Genomic DNA, 15853 nt, shown 5'->3' on the forward strand with positions numbered 1-15853 from the left:
GTGGGTCCTCGGGATGAGCAGCCATTGCTCTTAATCGTTGACTCATCTTTCCAGCCCCATATTTTCTCGTTTGTATTTTTGTTTGCTTGTGTGAGAAGGAGTCTCTCTCTGTAACCTGGACTGACTCGTGACAACCCATGGCACCAGTCTTCCTAGAGACAGAATTACAGTTATGAGATGATACCCAACATTACTTCATTAAATGTCTTTATTGGCATGTTAATTATTCATAATAATATATTTCATAACAACATCCTCATACCAATATATAATGTATTTCAATCATATTCACACCCATCCCATTATCCTCTCTTATCTCTTGGGCATTCCCTCATTCTCTTTCCTCTTCCCAAGTAAACAAGGTGGGTCTCTTGTATCTAAAGCTGGCCTTGAACGCTTCACGTTGCTGAGGATTTTTTTTTTCTGGTTTTTTTGAGACAGGGTTTCTTTGTAGCTTTGGAGCCTGTCCTGGTACTAGCTCTTGTAGAACAGGCTGGCCTCGAACTCACAGAGATCCACCTGCCTCTGCCTCCTGAGTGCTGGGATTAAAGACGTGCGCCACCACTGCCCGGCTCCTGGTCATTCTTTTTTTTTTTTTTTTTTTTTTTTTTTCGAGACAGGGTTTCTCTGCAGCTTTTTTTTTTTTTTTTTTTTTTTTTTTTTTTTTTTTTTTTTTTTTTTTTAGAGCCTGTCCTGGAACTAGCTCTTGTAGACCAGGCTGGCCTCGAACTCACAGAGATCCGCCTGCCTCTGCCTCCCGAGTGCTGGGATTAAAGGCGTGCGCCACCACCGCCCGGCTCCTGGTCATTCTTATATCCACTTCTCAAGTGTGAGGATTATAAACCCTTTTATGTGGTGCTGGGGATTAAACCTAGGCTACCATGCACGCTGGCCAACCACTTTACACTGTCCATCTCTAGCCTCTTGACTTTGTGCGATAGCTTCTTCTTTTTCTTGTTTTCTGTCCTTCATATGTGTAATAAACTTTGATTCAGTGCTTAAAAAAACAATACAAACAAGCCAATAAGTAAAACTCGATTTGTTTGCCAACTCTTGCACGCACACACACATAATATATATATATATATATATATATATATATTATATAGTATTGTTATGTATTATGTGAAATATATATTAGCGGCAATTTAGAAAGTAAATGGAGCTCAGAAGAAAGCACAGGATCCCCTGGAACTCGCGTCTGGCATCACAAGAGGGTGTGGACCACCTTGTGGGTTCTGGAAATGGAACCCTGAATGGCTGCAAGAGCAGCAAGTACTCCTCACTATTAGCCCATCTCTCCAGCCCTGCCAAGCCTTGGCTTTGAAGATCATATGTGATAACTGATATAAAGGCTTTGCATGACCCCTAGAATACAAGTCATCAAAAATAGCTAGCTCAAGTGTAGTTCTCGTGCTTCCAAACTGGGTTTTTAAAAAAGCAAATTAAAGCTCAGACCAATACCGAAGTCATTCAATCTTGTCAATAGCCTCTGAAGTGTTACAAAAATAAATGTATAATTTTCATATAGACTTATGAAATATTGACATATTGAAACATGTCTATCCTCCCTAGTTCCTTTCAGATACAGTTTTTAGTATTTTTATATTTTTTATTGATTTTTATTGAGCTCTACATTTTTCTCTGCTCCCCTCCCTGCCTCTCCCTTCCCCTTCAACCCTCTCCCATGGTCCCCATACTCCCAATTTACTCAGGAGATCTTGTCTTTTTCTACTTCCCATGTAGATTAGATCCATGTATGTTTCTCTTAGAGTCCTCATTGTTGTCTAGGTTCTCTGGGATTGTGATTTTTAGGCTGGTTTTCTTTGCTTTATGTTTAAAAACCACTTATGAGTGAGTACATATGATAATTGTCTTTCTGGGTATGGGTTACCTCACTCAAAATGATGTTTTCTAGATTTATCCATTTGCCTGCAAAATTCAAGATGCCATTATTTGTTTTTAGTATTTTTAATACTAGAAAAAAATATCACATAAAAGTAGTCATGATTTATATTGAAATTTACTGGAGCATTTTGAGATTTTGTTTTTATATGTTTTGTTTTCAATAAATCTGATATCTCTAACAAACTATGGCATACCACTTTGAAAACTTCGGTTTTTATCCCACAATGGAGATAATCAACGGGAGCAACATTTTGCTCTCGCAGGAGGGAAAGGAATTGCATTCTTATGGACTTAACCCCAAGGTTCAGAACTAATAAGTCCCCTGGGTAGAAGCCACTGAAACACTGTGAGACAACCCAGCGTTTCACACTCATGGGTGCCAAGAACAAGCTTAGGTCGCCCAAGGAAAGAGGGCAATAATCTTGCATTTGTTCCTGCTGATTAAAGTCAGGCAGCTTCCAGGAAAATGTTAGGCACCTCGTGTCACTGTGTTGAATTAATATGCAAACAGTATTAATGATGGAAAAACTCGATTATATCCAATATAGCCAAAGTTATACAGTTGGTTTTGTCAGTACTCAGACTGTATACTGAGAGAGCCCTATTCTGTCAGGCAGCAAAGCCTTTGAGTGGAGAAGAAAGAAGTCTCATTGCAAACACTGTCAAGTTCAAAAGCAACTGTGGAGATAAAGTGTCTTTATGGGTTGCCAGCCACAAAACCCTGTCATCACACGGTCCCATTTGCAACAGCAGGATCTCTGGGGACTGACCACAAACGTTGTTGAGTATTACCAGACAAAACACACTCAGGGTGGGATGATATCAGAAAGCGTTCATTGGCCATCCACAGGTGCCATAATTAACTACCACATAAAGAGATTGCACCAAGCTTGAGAAGACAGTGACTTCGGAGCGCCTTACTCTAATAGGGCATATCTATCACTCCCCCAAGGCTCAGATAACATCTGGAAAGGGGGGGTGGAAAGTGCAGGAGCCAGAGGTTAGGGGAAGAGGGCTGTAAAAGGGTGTCTGGTGGACATGACTCAGAAGTCACAGTCTTGAACTCACGACAGCTGTGCTAACCTGCACACATCGTGCCCACCACTACTTCATGGTGCATGGGGGAGGGCCTCCAGATGGCCACCCCTCACTGAGGGACAAGGAGCAGTTAATGGGTGCTGGGGTAGCATGTCATTTTTCTTTGGTGGTACAGCCACTGCTAAGTTATCCTTGCTCCAGGAAATAAGTCCCAGTTTGTGCTCATGCAAGCAATAAGAGTTGAACTTTGCGCATCAAGAAAAGTGGGGAGGAGTTGAAGGTAGAAGGGTATTTGTTAGGAAGAAGAAGAGTCTGAGTAAGAGAGAAGGAAGAATGGAAAAGGCTAGTGGGAATGAAAATGACCTTTAAAAATATGCCTTTTTACTTACTTGCTTATTAATTAATTAATTAAACAGAAAGTGGCTGAAACAATGCATTTGTATTGACACACATCCTGAAAACTGGCAGTGTAAGAGCCAAGTGTCAATCAGAAGGCTGGTTTCTTCTGAGGTCACCCTCACCTTACCAAGCCTCCCTTCCCATGGGCCTCTTCAGATCGTCTTCATGCATGTCTAAGGGTCTATGACCCAACACATAAACTTGGAGAATGGGATACAATTCAATCCGTAATAACGCCTTTCATTAAGTCTGTTGAAGTGACCACACAGATTTCCAGTACTTTCTAAACAAGGCCTGTTTCTCCTCCACGATAGAAATGTTCTTGCTTATTGAGTGTCCAAAATGATTGATTATTTACTTTAGAATAAGGATCCAAGTCCATGGCCTTCCACCTTTTCCAAACACCAAAACACTGGCCAGTGTCCACCTTTCCAGAGAATTACCTTCATTCTGCTGCATCTCTCTGTCTTCATTTTCCCTTATATTCAGCTCATAAGCAGTAACTCACCTCACAGTATTCAGTCACCAAAGTTTCTAGGCTTCAAATTCAATTATTTGTTCATACAATTTATTAGTTGTCAATCCCTTCCTTCCAAAGCCCACAGGTTGTTGACATATTTCCAGATTAGATGCCTTCATTAAGCCATGGGTATAAAAACATAGGTGCAGAAACTCTTATAGGTAACAAATATATAACAAAATGAATAGGCTAAAAAACTTGCAAAATAAAAATGAGGAAAATAAGTTAGAGGGGCTTTTTTTAAAAACTCGTGTTCCCTTAACGACTCAGCATGCCCTCTTCAGTCCTTAGATCTGACATCTTAGAGACCGTCGGTGTTTCATACAAAATGGCTGCAGAGGAGCATGTTTTCAGGAGCTGATCATAGCATGACATGCTGCATCAAAAATGAACACACAAAACCTGCACATAGTCTAATGCCCAGCTGTGGAAATTCACTAAGGAAATCATGAGATAACTACAGAATGAGGGGCAATCTCACTCGTCAAAGATCACATTTGTGAAGAACTCGTAAAGGCCCAGCTTTGTTCTTAGAGGCCAAACGGGTCACAGCATGATAAGCCTGACTCCAATTTTAAGATAGAAGGTACACAAGACAGTACAGAAAGGGCTGTTCACCCATGTGTCCTGATGTTTATCTCTGGGTAATATGACTTTAGACTGTTTTCTTGGCTTCTTCTTTATATTTTCTTTCACTCAGCTCTTTCTAGACAATGCATGTATTGCCTATATAATAAAATATGTACTTATTGTATTTTATGTGTATGTGTGCCTGTGTGTATGTGTGTGTGTGTGTGTGTGTGTGTGTGTATGTGTGTGCATGTGTGTGTGTGTGTGCCTGGTGTCTGTGGAGGTCAGAAAAGGGCACTGAATATGCCAGAACCTGAGTTACTGATGATCATAAGCTGCCATACAGATGCTCGGAACCCAACTCAGGTCCTGCAGAACAACCAGTCCTCTTAAGTGCTGGGCCATCTCTCCAACCAAACATAGCAATTTTTAATAAGCCAAACTTTCCCAACAAAAGGCTTGCCTTAGACAAATCACTGCTCACTCCACTGGGTTGTGAAACTGGTCACAGATTGTAGTACTGGACTTCTAGAAGAGAATAATTAGATAAGTAGCTTAAATAAATATAAAAATAATTGTCAGCAATATTATGTGACTGACCGTGTTTCAATAGGCTTAAGAAGGAAGAGGAAGAGGAGAAAGATGAGGTGATGAAGGAGGAAGAAGAGAAGTAGCAGGAGTGGGGAGGGTAAAGAGGGAGGAAGAGGAGCTTCTTGATAGAGAGCGTGGAGTGAATCAGGTTAGGACTTGAGGAAGTGGTATATTTTCGGTGAGGACATAGGATTCAGGAAGGAAGGCTATTTATTCCTGGTCTGGGAAGTGACGTGGGTAAACACAGTGGCACTGAAATGCCAGTCTACTCTGGGAGTAACAAACAGTAAACATGGAGTTACTCGTGGGCTTTCTAAAAATATATATTGGGGGATTAAGCATGCACATTATGTCAAGGAGATGGATGATCACAGAATGTATGGTTGACATGTGGACTCTTTCGTACGTGCTAGCTGCCAGGTAGAAACAGTCAGTCACGTTCTAGAACTGCAGCAGGAAACCAGGGCACACGGCGGGCGCCCAGCTCAGTCTGGATCACAACGGGCTGTGAATGCCAAGCTCAGCTGTTTGAACTCCATACACAATTTTGGATTCTTAAGTAAGAAGAGGCGCGCCAGTGCCCTCCAGCCTGCCTAGCCTTACCCCTGATTCTCTTGCTTTTTCTCAAATCATTGAGCAGCAAATAACTTGTTGCCTCAGAAAGCCTGTCAGAGAATTATTTACCGAATGTTTTGAATTTAGTGTCCTGTATCCCCCACCACGTGACCCAGTCCTGTCATTCCAAAGGCAGGCAATGCTAATCTCCCTTCCTCACCAAAATGAAAGACACAAAGACCGATGTGGTGACCTTCTATATCTTCTTTTCTACATGTTAACTGGACCTCATCCATCCTTCTGACAGAATCTCTGCTGTCTGCACTCCCTCACTTTGTCTCCAGCAAAGCTTTTCAATGACTCACCTCTTGGTTGGGGCCAACATCTCTCCTTGATTACATACTACCGGTCCTCCAATGTGCCCAACCCCTGCCATCATCACAATCCCCGTCATCTCCTTCATCATCTTCCTTTTATTTCATTCAGCCTATTCATTGTCCATTCTGTAGACTTCCCAAGACAAAGAGCAGATCATAGTGCAGCCTTGCTTACAACCTTCACTGACTCCCATTTTCCTAACCATTAATTGCATCCCACGCTGCCTGCATAGCCCAGCGTCCTCATCCTCTACCTCCTTGAATCCTTTCTTTTAGTTTCTTGAATGCTCCCTGGCTCTCAGCCTGTTGAGGGCACGTTGGCTTGAAACCGGCTTTCCACTGTCGCCTTCGCCTTGCTTGTCCCTACTCAGCTTTTCAGTCTCAATGTAGACAGATATCAGTTCTACTGTTAACCTGTCCCATTAAGTCTGGATTAAATCTCCTTCTTACGTAGTTCCATGGGAACTTCAGTTTCCTCTGTCAAAGTATAACATCAAATTAAAGTCACTTGTTCCTTGCTCAGAGCGTCTTTACTCTGCAGACTCCATGTGATCTGGTCTGCTTTTACAACACAGCGAATGATACACGGTGTGTGTTCAACCAGTAATTGCTAATAACGTAATGGGTAGCATTCAAATCGAGGTGCAATGTTCTAAAGATTGAAGGATACAGAGAACAATGACTCTCATCTTCTATGTTTGATACGCTGGCCTTCTTTTCATACAACCTAACTTTAATTTTTAGAAGCAACACCTTGCTATTGATTTCACGGCCAGATTAAATCCCTAAACATTAACTACACAAAGCCACCACTTCTCTCCTGAACTGTTCTTGTCTGTTCCTTTCTCCGTCTTGTAACCTGTACATATGCGCTCCTTCATCTTCCTCCCTCCTTAATCCTCCTCTTCTTCTCACCACCCCCTTCTTAGTTTTAAGTAGAGCACAGTCCACATGGTTTTCAAATGCTTCATTTTAGCTAAAATTCTAGCTATCCTTTTAAATGAAATGACCATTCAGAGAGAAAGTTACACAACTAGTGATTGCCAGAGTAGAGACGTGAGCCCAGGTCCTGTGTCTCCAAATTCATGGTCATTAGCACACATTACACAGGATCCTCTCTAAACAGAAAACATGCATAATTTGATTATGCTGGCTCCTAACCACCACCTCCTCCCTTCTCCCAAATATCCACTGAATTAATTAGCTCTTTGATTAAATATATTCTAGTCAGAAGTCCTTAACAACTCAAGGGTATTGAAGGACAGACTTGGATGAACCCCCTAAACGTTTATGCAAAATGCTGTGTGTAGTCTTTTGTGCACTTTTTTTCTAAGAAGACTAATGTGCATCCAAACCTCAAAAGAACCATGGCCCCAGAGAGCTTAAGAACAGCTTAAAGTCTAAATAACTCCCTATAGAATGCAATCACCGCTCACCTCTCAGAGTTTCCAAATGCATAGTTCTCTCTTTGGAAAATCAGAACCACATTTCCTCTCTTGCAGCCTCCCAAAGTCTCCATCATTCTCTAGAGCGCTCTTGGAGTTCTTCCTCCCTGGCTATTCTGAGCCCCAAGAACCATCTCTTTCAATGGATTACAGCCCAGGGAGAAGAATGTCTTTGCTTTCATGGTCAACAGAGGCAAAACTACCGAAGTCTTTCATGCCTAGAGATTGATAGGATAGAATCTGGGTAGGAAACACCTCCCAATTCAGATGTGGATCACACAGTAGAGACCTCGGATACCCAGAAATTCTAAACCCTTCTTGTAAAAATAATGGGCTGTGAATCTTTATTCTTTACCCTATGGTATCTCAGAAAAGCCTCACATAAGCTGTTGTATCCCTGTCATCTAATCCAGTGCCTGACCAGAATACCATTCCTAAGCACCACATAAGAATTCACAAATTAGCTTCTGGCAAGATGGATCCATGAATAACGGTACTTACTATACAAGCCTGATGCTGGGAGTTCAAGACCCAGGACCCATGTGAAAATGGAAGGAGAAAACTGACTCCACCAAGTTGATCTCCTATGTACACAGACAGACAGACAGACAGACAGACAGACAGACAGTATGGCATGTGTGACACACACACACAGACACACATGCACACAGACACTTCTTTTACTTTTTTCTTTTCTACAAGGAAAATCACAAGAATTCTGGGGCTAGTGAATACAGTTCAGCTGTCACAGTCCTTGCCTAGCAAGCATGAAGCCCTGGGTTCTGTCTCCAGTATTACAGAAAACTAAGTGTAGTGATGCACATATGTGACCCCAGCAGTCAGGACATAGAGACTGGGGGATCAGAAGTCCATCGCCTTTACTGCAAGTTTGAAGCCAGTCTGGGATACATGAGACCCAGAGAGGGGTAAAGGGAGAGGAGAAGGGAGGGGAGGGGAGGAAAGGAGAGGGGAAGAAAAGGAGGAAGAAGAGAGGGTAGGGTAGGGGAAGAGAGGGGAGAAGGAGAAAAGGAGAGGAGGGGGAGGGGGAAAGGGAGGAGAGGAGAGGAAAGGAGATGGGGAGAAAGGAAGGAGAAAAGAGAAGAGGAGAGGGGAGGTGAAAAGGAAGGACATGCAGGAAAGAAAAATCAGTCACAAGAATTCATGAAGCATCCCATCTGAGACACTGGGCACCAGGCTCTAAAGATCCTAGGTCGAAAGTAATACTGGGACAGAAGCAGATATTCTGTATCCCGTAGGTGTTTACTGCCTGCAGAGGGGCAGATGGCTAGAACTCGGCAATAAAGAATGGTAAGGGTTGATAATGGGAGAAGAGGAAGTGTCAGGAGAACATAGCAAGGTTGCTTAACCCATTCTGGAAGAGGAACAGTTAGATCGTCTGGGAAGTTTCCAAGAAAAGGTGGTTATCGGCTGAATCATTTTTTAAAAAATTGAACTAGATACTGACCTGGGAGGGGATAGTTTAATAAGCCCATTTTGTGTACAGTGTGTGCAAAATGTGCAGAATGGCTTGTGAAATGTGGATAGCGCGTGAGAGATAAGGAAGGAGAGCAGCAGGAAGGTGAAAGGCGGGTTGTGGAGAACCGGTACATACCAACATCATTCTTAGAAGGCAAATACAAAATTCACTACAGACATCTCAAAAAGCATGCCGATGGCCATATTGCATTTTAGGAACACTTCCTGACACAGTATGGAGATAAGGCGGTACGTTTAAGTTGATTGAGTTTAGGATCATCGAAAAGACACAGCTATGGATGTCTAGGAGTGTGTCTCCAGAGAGGAAGGAAAACCCACACACCCACCCCCGAATATGAGTGGCACTAGCCCATGGGCCATGGTCCCAGACTGAAGAGGGGCAAAGGAAAATCTAGCTGAGTGCTAGTATTTAGCTTTAGCATGACCCCCACCTTCACCGGGCTTCCTAACTACAGTATGCAATGCGATCACCCACCCATCACCAGCCTTCCCATTATAATGGACATTATCCCCTCAACAGTGAACCGAAACAAATCCTCCATCCTTAAGCTGCCAGGTATTTTGTGTCAGCAACGAGGAAAGGAACCAGTGCAGGGAAAGACACAGACTGGGCGACACTGGTCCCAAATAAGACTAATGTAACACCGTGACCAGAATGCTTGAGCTAAAACAACGGAAGGAGAGATGATGGCGCATAGATAAACAAAGAGGCGCGAGTAGGATCTTCATCCAATGGGAAGAAAGGAAGGGAAGGCAGGGAAGACAGCGAGTCCCCTAAGGTGATTCTTCTTTGTGGAGCACCAGGGGGACGTCATTAGCATAAGCTGGGAGAAAGAACCGAGAAGATGGATTCAGTTTTCAACGTGTTGATTTCAAGATGCTTTGTGGAGCATCTAACTGAAGATGTCTTAGGAGAAAGGGCTTGCTACTGCCATCGTCTGTGTCTTCATTAGTTGATGCTGTTGCAGTGGGCGAGATGATGTAGCCTACAGATGGCACGGGAAGACAGTCAAGAAGAGACCACAGGAGCACACACTAACAGGTCTAAAGTGAGACCGGCCCTTTAAGGCACAAAGTCGTGACTTTCAAAAGGACAGAAGAGAACAAGGACAGTTGGGTATTACAGAATCTAAGAGTCCAAACATAAGAGAGCGAATGGCCAACTACTCAAAATAGTCCCAAGAGCCTGGAGAAGGGACTTTAAAATTCTCTACAGTGTTTGGTACAAATAGGCCTTTGGTGACCTCAACAAAAGGTAGTCTTCAGAGTGGAGGACCAAAGTCCTTGACTAGCTATGAAGGAACAAGTAAGAATTAAGGACAGTGAGGTCTTCTCACCCACTCTTTCAAGAAGAAAACTGGGTAGCGCTGGAGGTGGCCACTGGAAAGGACCATAAATTCAGAAATTACCTAAAGAAGAGCAGAAAGCCTCCTAGATCGGGGGACTTGGGCGTGTGCTAAATAAGGACTCTTTCTGAGTCCCGCTGAGCATTTTGTTTTCATCCCCTTTGTCACTGAGAAAAGGCTCCCTCCTTAACCTGGTAAGATGAAACCAGAGCGAAAACAGCCTTCTCTAAACACTTTAACCACCGCTCCTTGCGGCCCACCTGCTCTGCCCTTGGATACTTCCAAGTCCAGACCCAAAGCACCCGTAATCAGTTGAGAACCCGGCCCTCTATTCTTAACCCAAAGCAGCCAGATCCATCCGAAGGGCTTGTTCAAATAAAAAAGTACAAAAGGGCAGTCTGGATGCTGGGATCTGGCTTCAGGGAAGGGGCTTTCCCACTCGGAAAATGGTCTGTCTCCTTGCGGCAATTGTAGGAAGGCGCACAGAGAACGCTACTGAAATAGACGGCTTTAATGTTCCCCAACCTTGCCAAACGCTCGTCCAACAAGTCATAAACAAGAAGGCCAGGAGGCTGGCTGTCTCAGAAGGGCAGAGCTCACAGCCCCCTGCGGCTGGCTCCGGCCAAAGGGGGCTCGCTTCCTTGCCACAGGCGCGAGCCGTGGTGAGCTGAGACTCGTTTCCTAGCCCCTCTTTGCAACTTCCACTGGCCTGTTTTCCAGAAACGAGATACGCATAAGCAAAGCCAAACAGACTCTGGCAACGACAACTCAAAATTAGCTCCGCGTTTGAGAGCCTGGAACTCGGTCCAGCTGAGGGCACGGGAAGGCAGCCCAGCCCGGGACATTTTTCCGGCTGCTGCGGAGGCCCCTGTGCAAGGTTTGCCCTCGCTGCACGGTGCAGCCACCGTGCTGCCGCGGTGACCCGGGAGCCCCAGCCATGGAGCACGCGCAGACAGGGGCGCCTACCCTACCCGATCGGTGGCGTGGCGGCTCATGCTGCGGCGTCCGGGTGCCTCGCTCCAGCCAGGGCTCTGCGGACACGGCCTCGGCTGCGGTCCGGGGACCTGGGAGCTGAGCCCGGGACCGCGGCTCCTGACTGCGCTTGTTTGCGCTGGGCCGTTTGCTTTTGGGATGTCTCCAAGGCAGATGGAGTCAGGGGGCCGCTATCCCGGGGGACAGTGATTCCATTGGAAGCTGGCCTTTGACAGGACACACACATGACCTTTGACTAAAATGGCTTTAGGGAAGGAAAAGTGTCCGGACGTTGAAGACCCGGCGTCCAGCACCGCCATTCACTCTTCCACCCCCAACGGCGCCGGGTTAATTTTTCATCTTTCAAGCATAGTCTGTGAAGTTTGGTGTACATTTCCCCTTCTTTCTCTAGGATTCGCTCCTGTTTCCTGAAGATCTTGCGGCAGGACTTTCCTGCTGGGATGTTGGTAGATCCCTAAACCAGCCTTTCCGGGTGAACCCAGCGGGGTACGCATTCTAGAAAGTTCCTACAGCACTCTGGGGAGTATGAGCACCATATTTCTACCCCTTCAACATTTCATAATTTTAAAGGGATTTTCACAATCGTGCTGTCACTTGGCCTCCCGGGGTGTATGGGCGCCTGACTCTTGCTGCTATTTTACAAAGAAACAGAAGAAATGCACGCACAGTCTTCTAACCAGAGGGGTGAAACCTTGGCCTCTGTTCTGAATGACTCACCTTAGCTTAATGATAAAACTAATATAAAGCACCTGTGTAATTGCTTCAATTTGGTAGTTATAAAGTATTAGAATTCGTTTTAATAGGATGGCAATTGCATCACGGATAGCCACAGACATCTTGAATTTATTGACCACATTTAAAACTTTGTGGACATTTTGCCCTTTACCAGAGACTGAAAAAAAAAATGCTCTGAGAACAAGATCTGGCTTCAGAGGTATAAGCCAGGGTAAAACAAAACCAATTTCCATCATCAACACTATCAAAACTCAAAACCATTTTTTCTTTCTCTTTGTCTAGATCCCTCGAGATGGTAAGGGCTGGAGATGTAGCTCAATGAAGGATGCCTTGCATCACACGGAGAAGGTTCAATTCCCAGTAATGGAAAAAAAAAAGAAAGCCCAATTCCTCATTTAGCTAGGCATGGAAGAGTGCCACAAGTTTGAGGCCAGTCTGGGTTACAGAGTGAGACCTTGTTTCAAAAACAAACAAGAAACCAAGTGGCAAAACACTAAACCAAAGGGACAGGAACTATGGGCTTGGAGCAGGAACCCTGGTCAAGCAGTCCACAGCTCCCGGCATTCAGTGCAATGAAATGCCATAGAGGTCTGCAAAGATGAGAGTCCACGCATTCTTATTTTCTTCGGCTTGGAGAAGGACTCAGGTGATTGTGACTCTCCACTTTGAAGGACTTGAAGGAGTCAGGTCAAAGGGCATGCCACCCCCAGACAGCCTGGTGCACAAAAGCTGCCCAGCTGCATTCAGAGAACGAAAACAGTGGAGGCCAGCAGGAACACATGGTGTGGAAGCCTGTGTCCACAGAGGCGAGTGTGGCTTTGGACTCTGACCTGCCTCGTGAGTCACTGTAGGAAACTTGGACTTCATCCTGCAATGCCCAATGAGTTGACAGAACTAGCCCCGGGTTATCAGCCCACAAGAAAAGGATGCAGGAGTCAAATGTTGTTGTACAACCAGAATAATATTTATATCAGTGTGGGGCTTAAGCTTTATTGGCCAGATGCAGTTTCTTTTTCCTAATTAGAAAGAAATGTAAGCAGTGTGTTTAACCTCAGTCAGCCTCAAGTTTCTCATCAATATGACAGGGATGCTATGAGCATTAGTTGAAACCCAGTAAATAAAACCCTTAGCGTCGCTTCAAGGAGTGTCTATGATATAACAGGTAGCTACCGTTAAATTGTAAAGCACTCTGGTTTGCACAGGTGCATAACTACAGGGGAACTGGGAAATCCCCTCCTCCCCCCCCTACACACTTGCTGTTCTCTCCCCTGCTTCCCAGTCTTCTGGCTCCAGGCTCTTTGGAGATTTGTAGCCTTGTTCCCTTGTCTTCTTGTCTGTGAGCTCCTTCTTGACTTCCATATCAGTTTGCTTCTTGGGCTCCCCATTTCATATCACCTATGAACTACCCACGTGGGATGTAACCCGCTAGCCGTGGCTATTGGCACTGCCACGGTTGCACGGTATGCAATCTTGCCTGGGTGTTCAAACCTCCGGCAGTCCTTGCAAGCTTGAGCCACGTGCATCTGACTTTTTCTCATCAAACGGCCTCCTCTTCCCCAGCAAAGTCCCCAACTATGAGGAGGGGGCTCTACTTCTTGTCCCTGCTCAGAAAGACTTGGCTCTTCTTCCAGCTACTCTCTGTACCTCGGCGGTGCCTTTCCTGTGTATTGTGGATTCCCTTGCTATTCATTTTCTTGGAAACATTCAGCTACCCCTTCCTTCTACTCTCTCTTCTATTGATTTATTCATAACACAAGTGCTAAATGCCAATCAGCATCCCTGATTCTGAACATACAAGGATAAATAAAATTATCACTGCACAAAAACTCCTTCAAGTACTTGCTATGTAGGGGCTGGAGAGATGGATGGCTCAGAGGTTAAGAGCATTGATTGCTCTTCCAAAGGTCCCGAGTTCAATTCCCAGCAACCACATGGTGGCTCACAGCCATCTGTAATGAGATCTGGTGCCCTCTTCTGGCCTGCAAGCATACAGACAAACAGAACACTGTATACATAATAAATAAATAAATCTTTTTTAAAAAGTACTTCCTATATAATGAACTCATTTTCTTAATGTGTTATTTCTTTATTATTGATTCCATGTCTTACTAAGGGGCTTCTTATTTCTCTTCTATTGTTTACACTATCTCTTCCTTGAAACAACAACAGTGCATGTGTATATGCATATATGTGTATACACACACACACACACACACACACACACACACACACACAACATTCTTCTCATAGACTTCCCAAGGCCAGTTCTTATTCAAGCTTCAGGGCTTGTCACCTTCTCAAAGAGACTTTGAGTACACAGCCAGTCTAAGGAGCTTCATGACTGGATGGATATTGGTTCACTTTTATTGCTTCTTTCAGATCATCTGGTCCGTGCCATAATGAGAATCTCACTCTTCTTGGTCCTTGCCCATTTTCTGTTGTTTTCTCTTCGTCTGAACCTAATGAACCCTGAAACTCTCGTCCTAGTCAGTACTGTACCTTATCTTCAGTTCCCAGGATAGTCCTGGTAGGCTTTTTGGAGTCAAGGTCCACATGTAAACCAGGCTGACCTCAAACACAGTCTGTCGTCGAGGATGTTCTTGAACTTCTAGTTCTTCTAACCTCCACCTCCTGGCTGTTGGGCTCACAGGAGTGCAGCGCCATGCTAGTTTGGAAAGCATTGTTGATCATATGCCCTGAGAGGCTACAACCATCTTTATTTATCCTTTCATATCTGTTTCTGAGTGTAAAATGCAAGTCTTTGTTTTTTTTTCTAAGAGGAAACCTCAGCAATAATCCGGACTGTCCTCTATAGGGACACACACACACAAAAAGACAGAGGGAAGAAATCTGAAAGAAAGGCAGTCAAATTTCAGTGGGTCATTACTGGAGCAACTCTTGCTGAGAGAACAGTCAAGAGGAATCAGAAGCTGTAACTTAGAAGAGCGCAGTGAGACCAAGCTAACATGGCTGCCAGTAAAGGAAACGAAGCTAAACAAGATAGCAATGGCTGCTGCTGAAGCCCCACCAAGGCAGTATCTAAGCAAGACCTTGTGAAGGTCTCTGCTCCCTGAACCGGAGGAAACACTAACCTGGCAGGTCAGATTTGAAAACAACCATCTGTAACTCTAAAAAGGGAAAAGAAAAATAAATCCCGATGCCAAAAGCACTGAGTACAATTATCGCTAGGGTAAGTCCGGGTGCTTCTAGAAGCCGTCGTTGAGAACTACTCACCTCGCCTCTTCATGGCACAGAGTAAGGCTCAAAAAGAGACGAATGGAGTCATTAACCTCCACTTGGCTTTCCGTCGTTTTCTTCTTGCTTCTTCCACACACGACGGACCTTCCCAGCTTGCAAACAGAGGCCTGCTTTCTCATTCTTCCGGGCTTTCATCCGCTGTTATCCCCACTGCCAAGACTCATATCCGACACAACTGTCTAGGGAGTGGTTCTCAAACTTCCCAACTCTGTAACCCTCTAATACAGTTCCTGTTGCGATGACTCCCAACCATAATGTTATTTTTTTTTGCTACTTTATAACTGTAATTCTGCTACTCTTAGGGATCCTATTGTAAATATCTGTGTTTTCCGCCAGTTCAGGGGGTTGTGATCCACAGGTTGAGAACCACACTGGTCTAGGGCCTTTCCCCACTCAACTCCCTAATGAGTTGGGGCTCCAAACAGCCTTCTCTTCTCAGCTGGGACCCCTTCTCTCCTTGCATGCAGCACATAGTGCTGGCTTCTTTTCCCTGCTAGGTCGTGATGGTTCCTGGGTCAGCTTTCTCCCCATTGTATCTCATGGCTAGCAGACCACCTAGCCAAAAATGAAATTTATAAATTAATAAAGCAAAACGCTACATGAATTCTCAGAGAGATGGTA

At 44.6% G+C, this 15853-nt stretch overlaps 1 protein-coding gene across 2 annotated transcripts in view; it reads right to left on the reverse strand.

Moving 5' to 3' along the window:
- Enpp2 (ectonucleotide pyrophosphatase/phosphodiesterase 2) overlaps positions 1-15853 on the reverse strand; it is a 121014-nt gene that overhangs the window by 101457 nt on the left and 3704 nt on the right. Inside the window, exon 1 of one of the 2 annotated variants that reach the window (XM_038343172.2) lies at positions 11218-11450. The exons of the other annotated variant lie outside the window; for it this stretch is intronic. Coding sequence (XP_038199100.1) covers positions 11218-11241 — 24 coding nt within the window. The 5' untranslated portion in view covers positions 11242-11450. Of the gene's footprint in view, positions 1-11217; positions 11451-15853 lie in introns of those variants that run through there. 2 annotated transcript variants of the gene reach the window in all.

This window comes from Arvicola amphibius, chromosome 9 (genome assembly GCF_903992535.2).
Source record: "Arvicola amphibius chromosome 9, mArvAmp1.2, whole genome shotgun sequence".
Lineage (NCBI taxonomy): Eukaryota > Metazoa > Chordata > Mammalia > Rodentia > Cricetidae > Arvicola > Arvicola amphibius.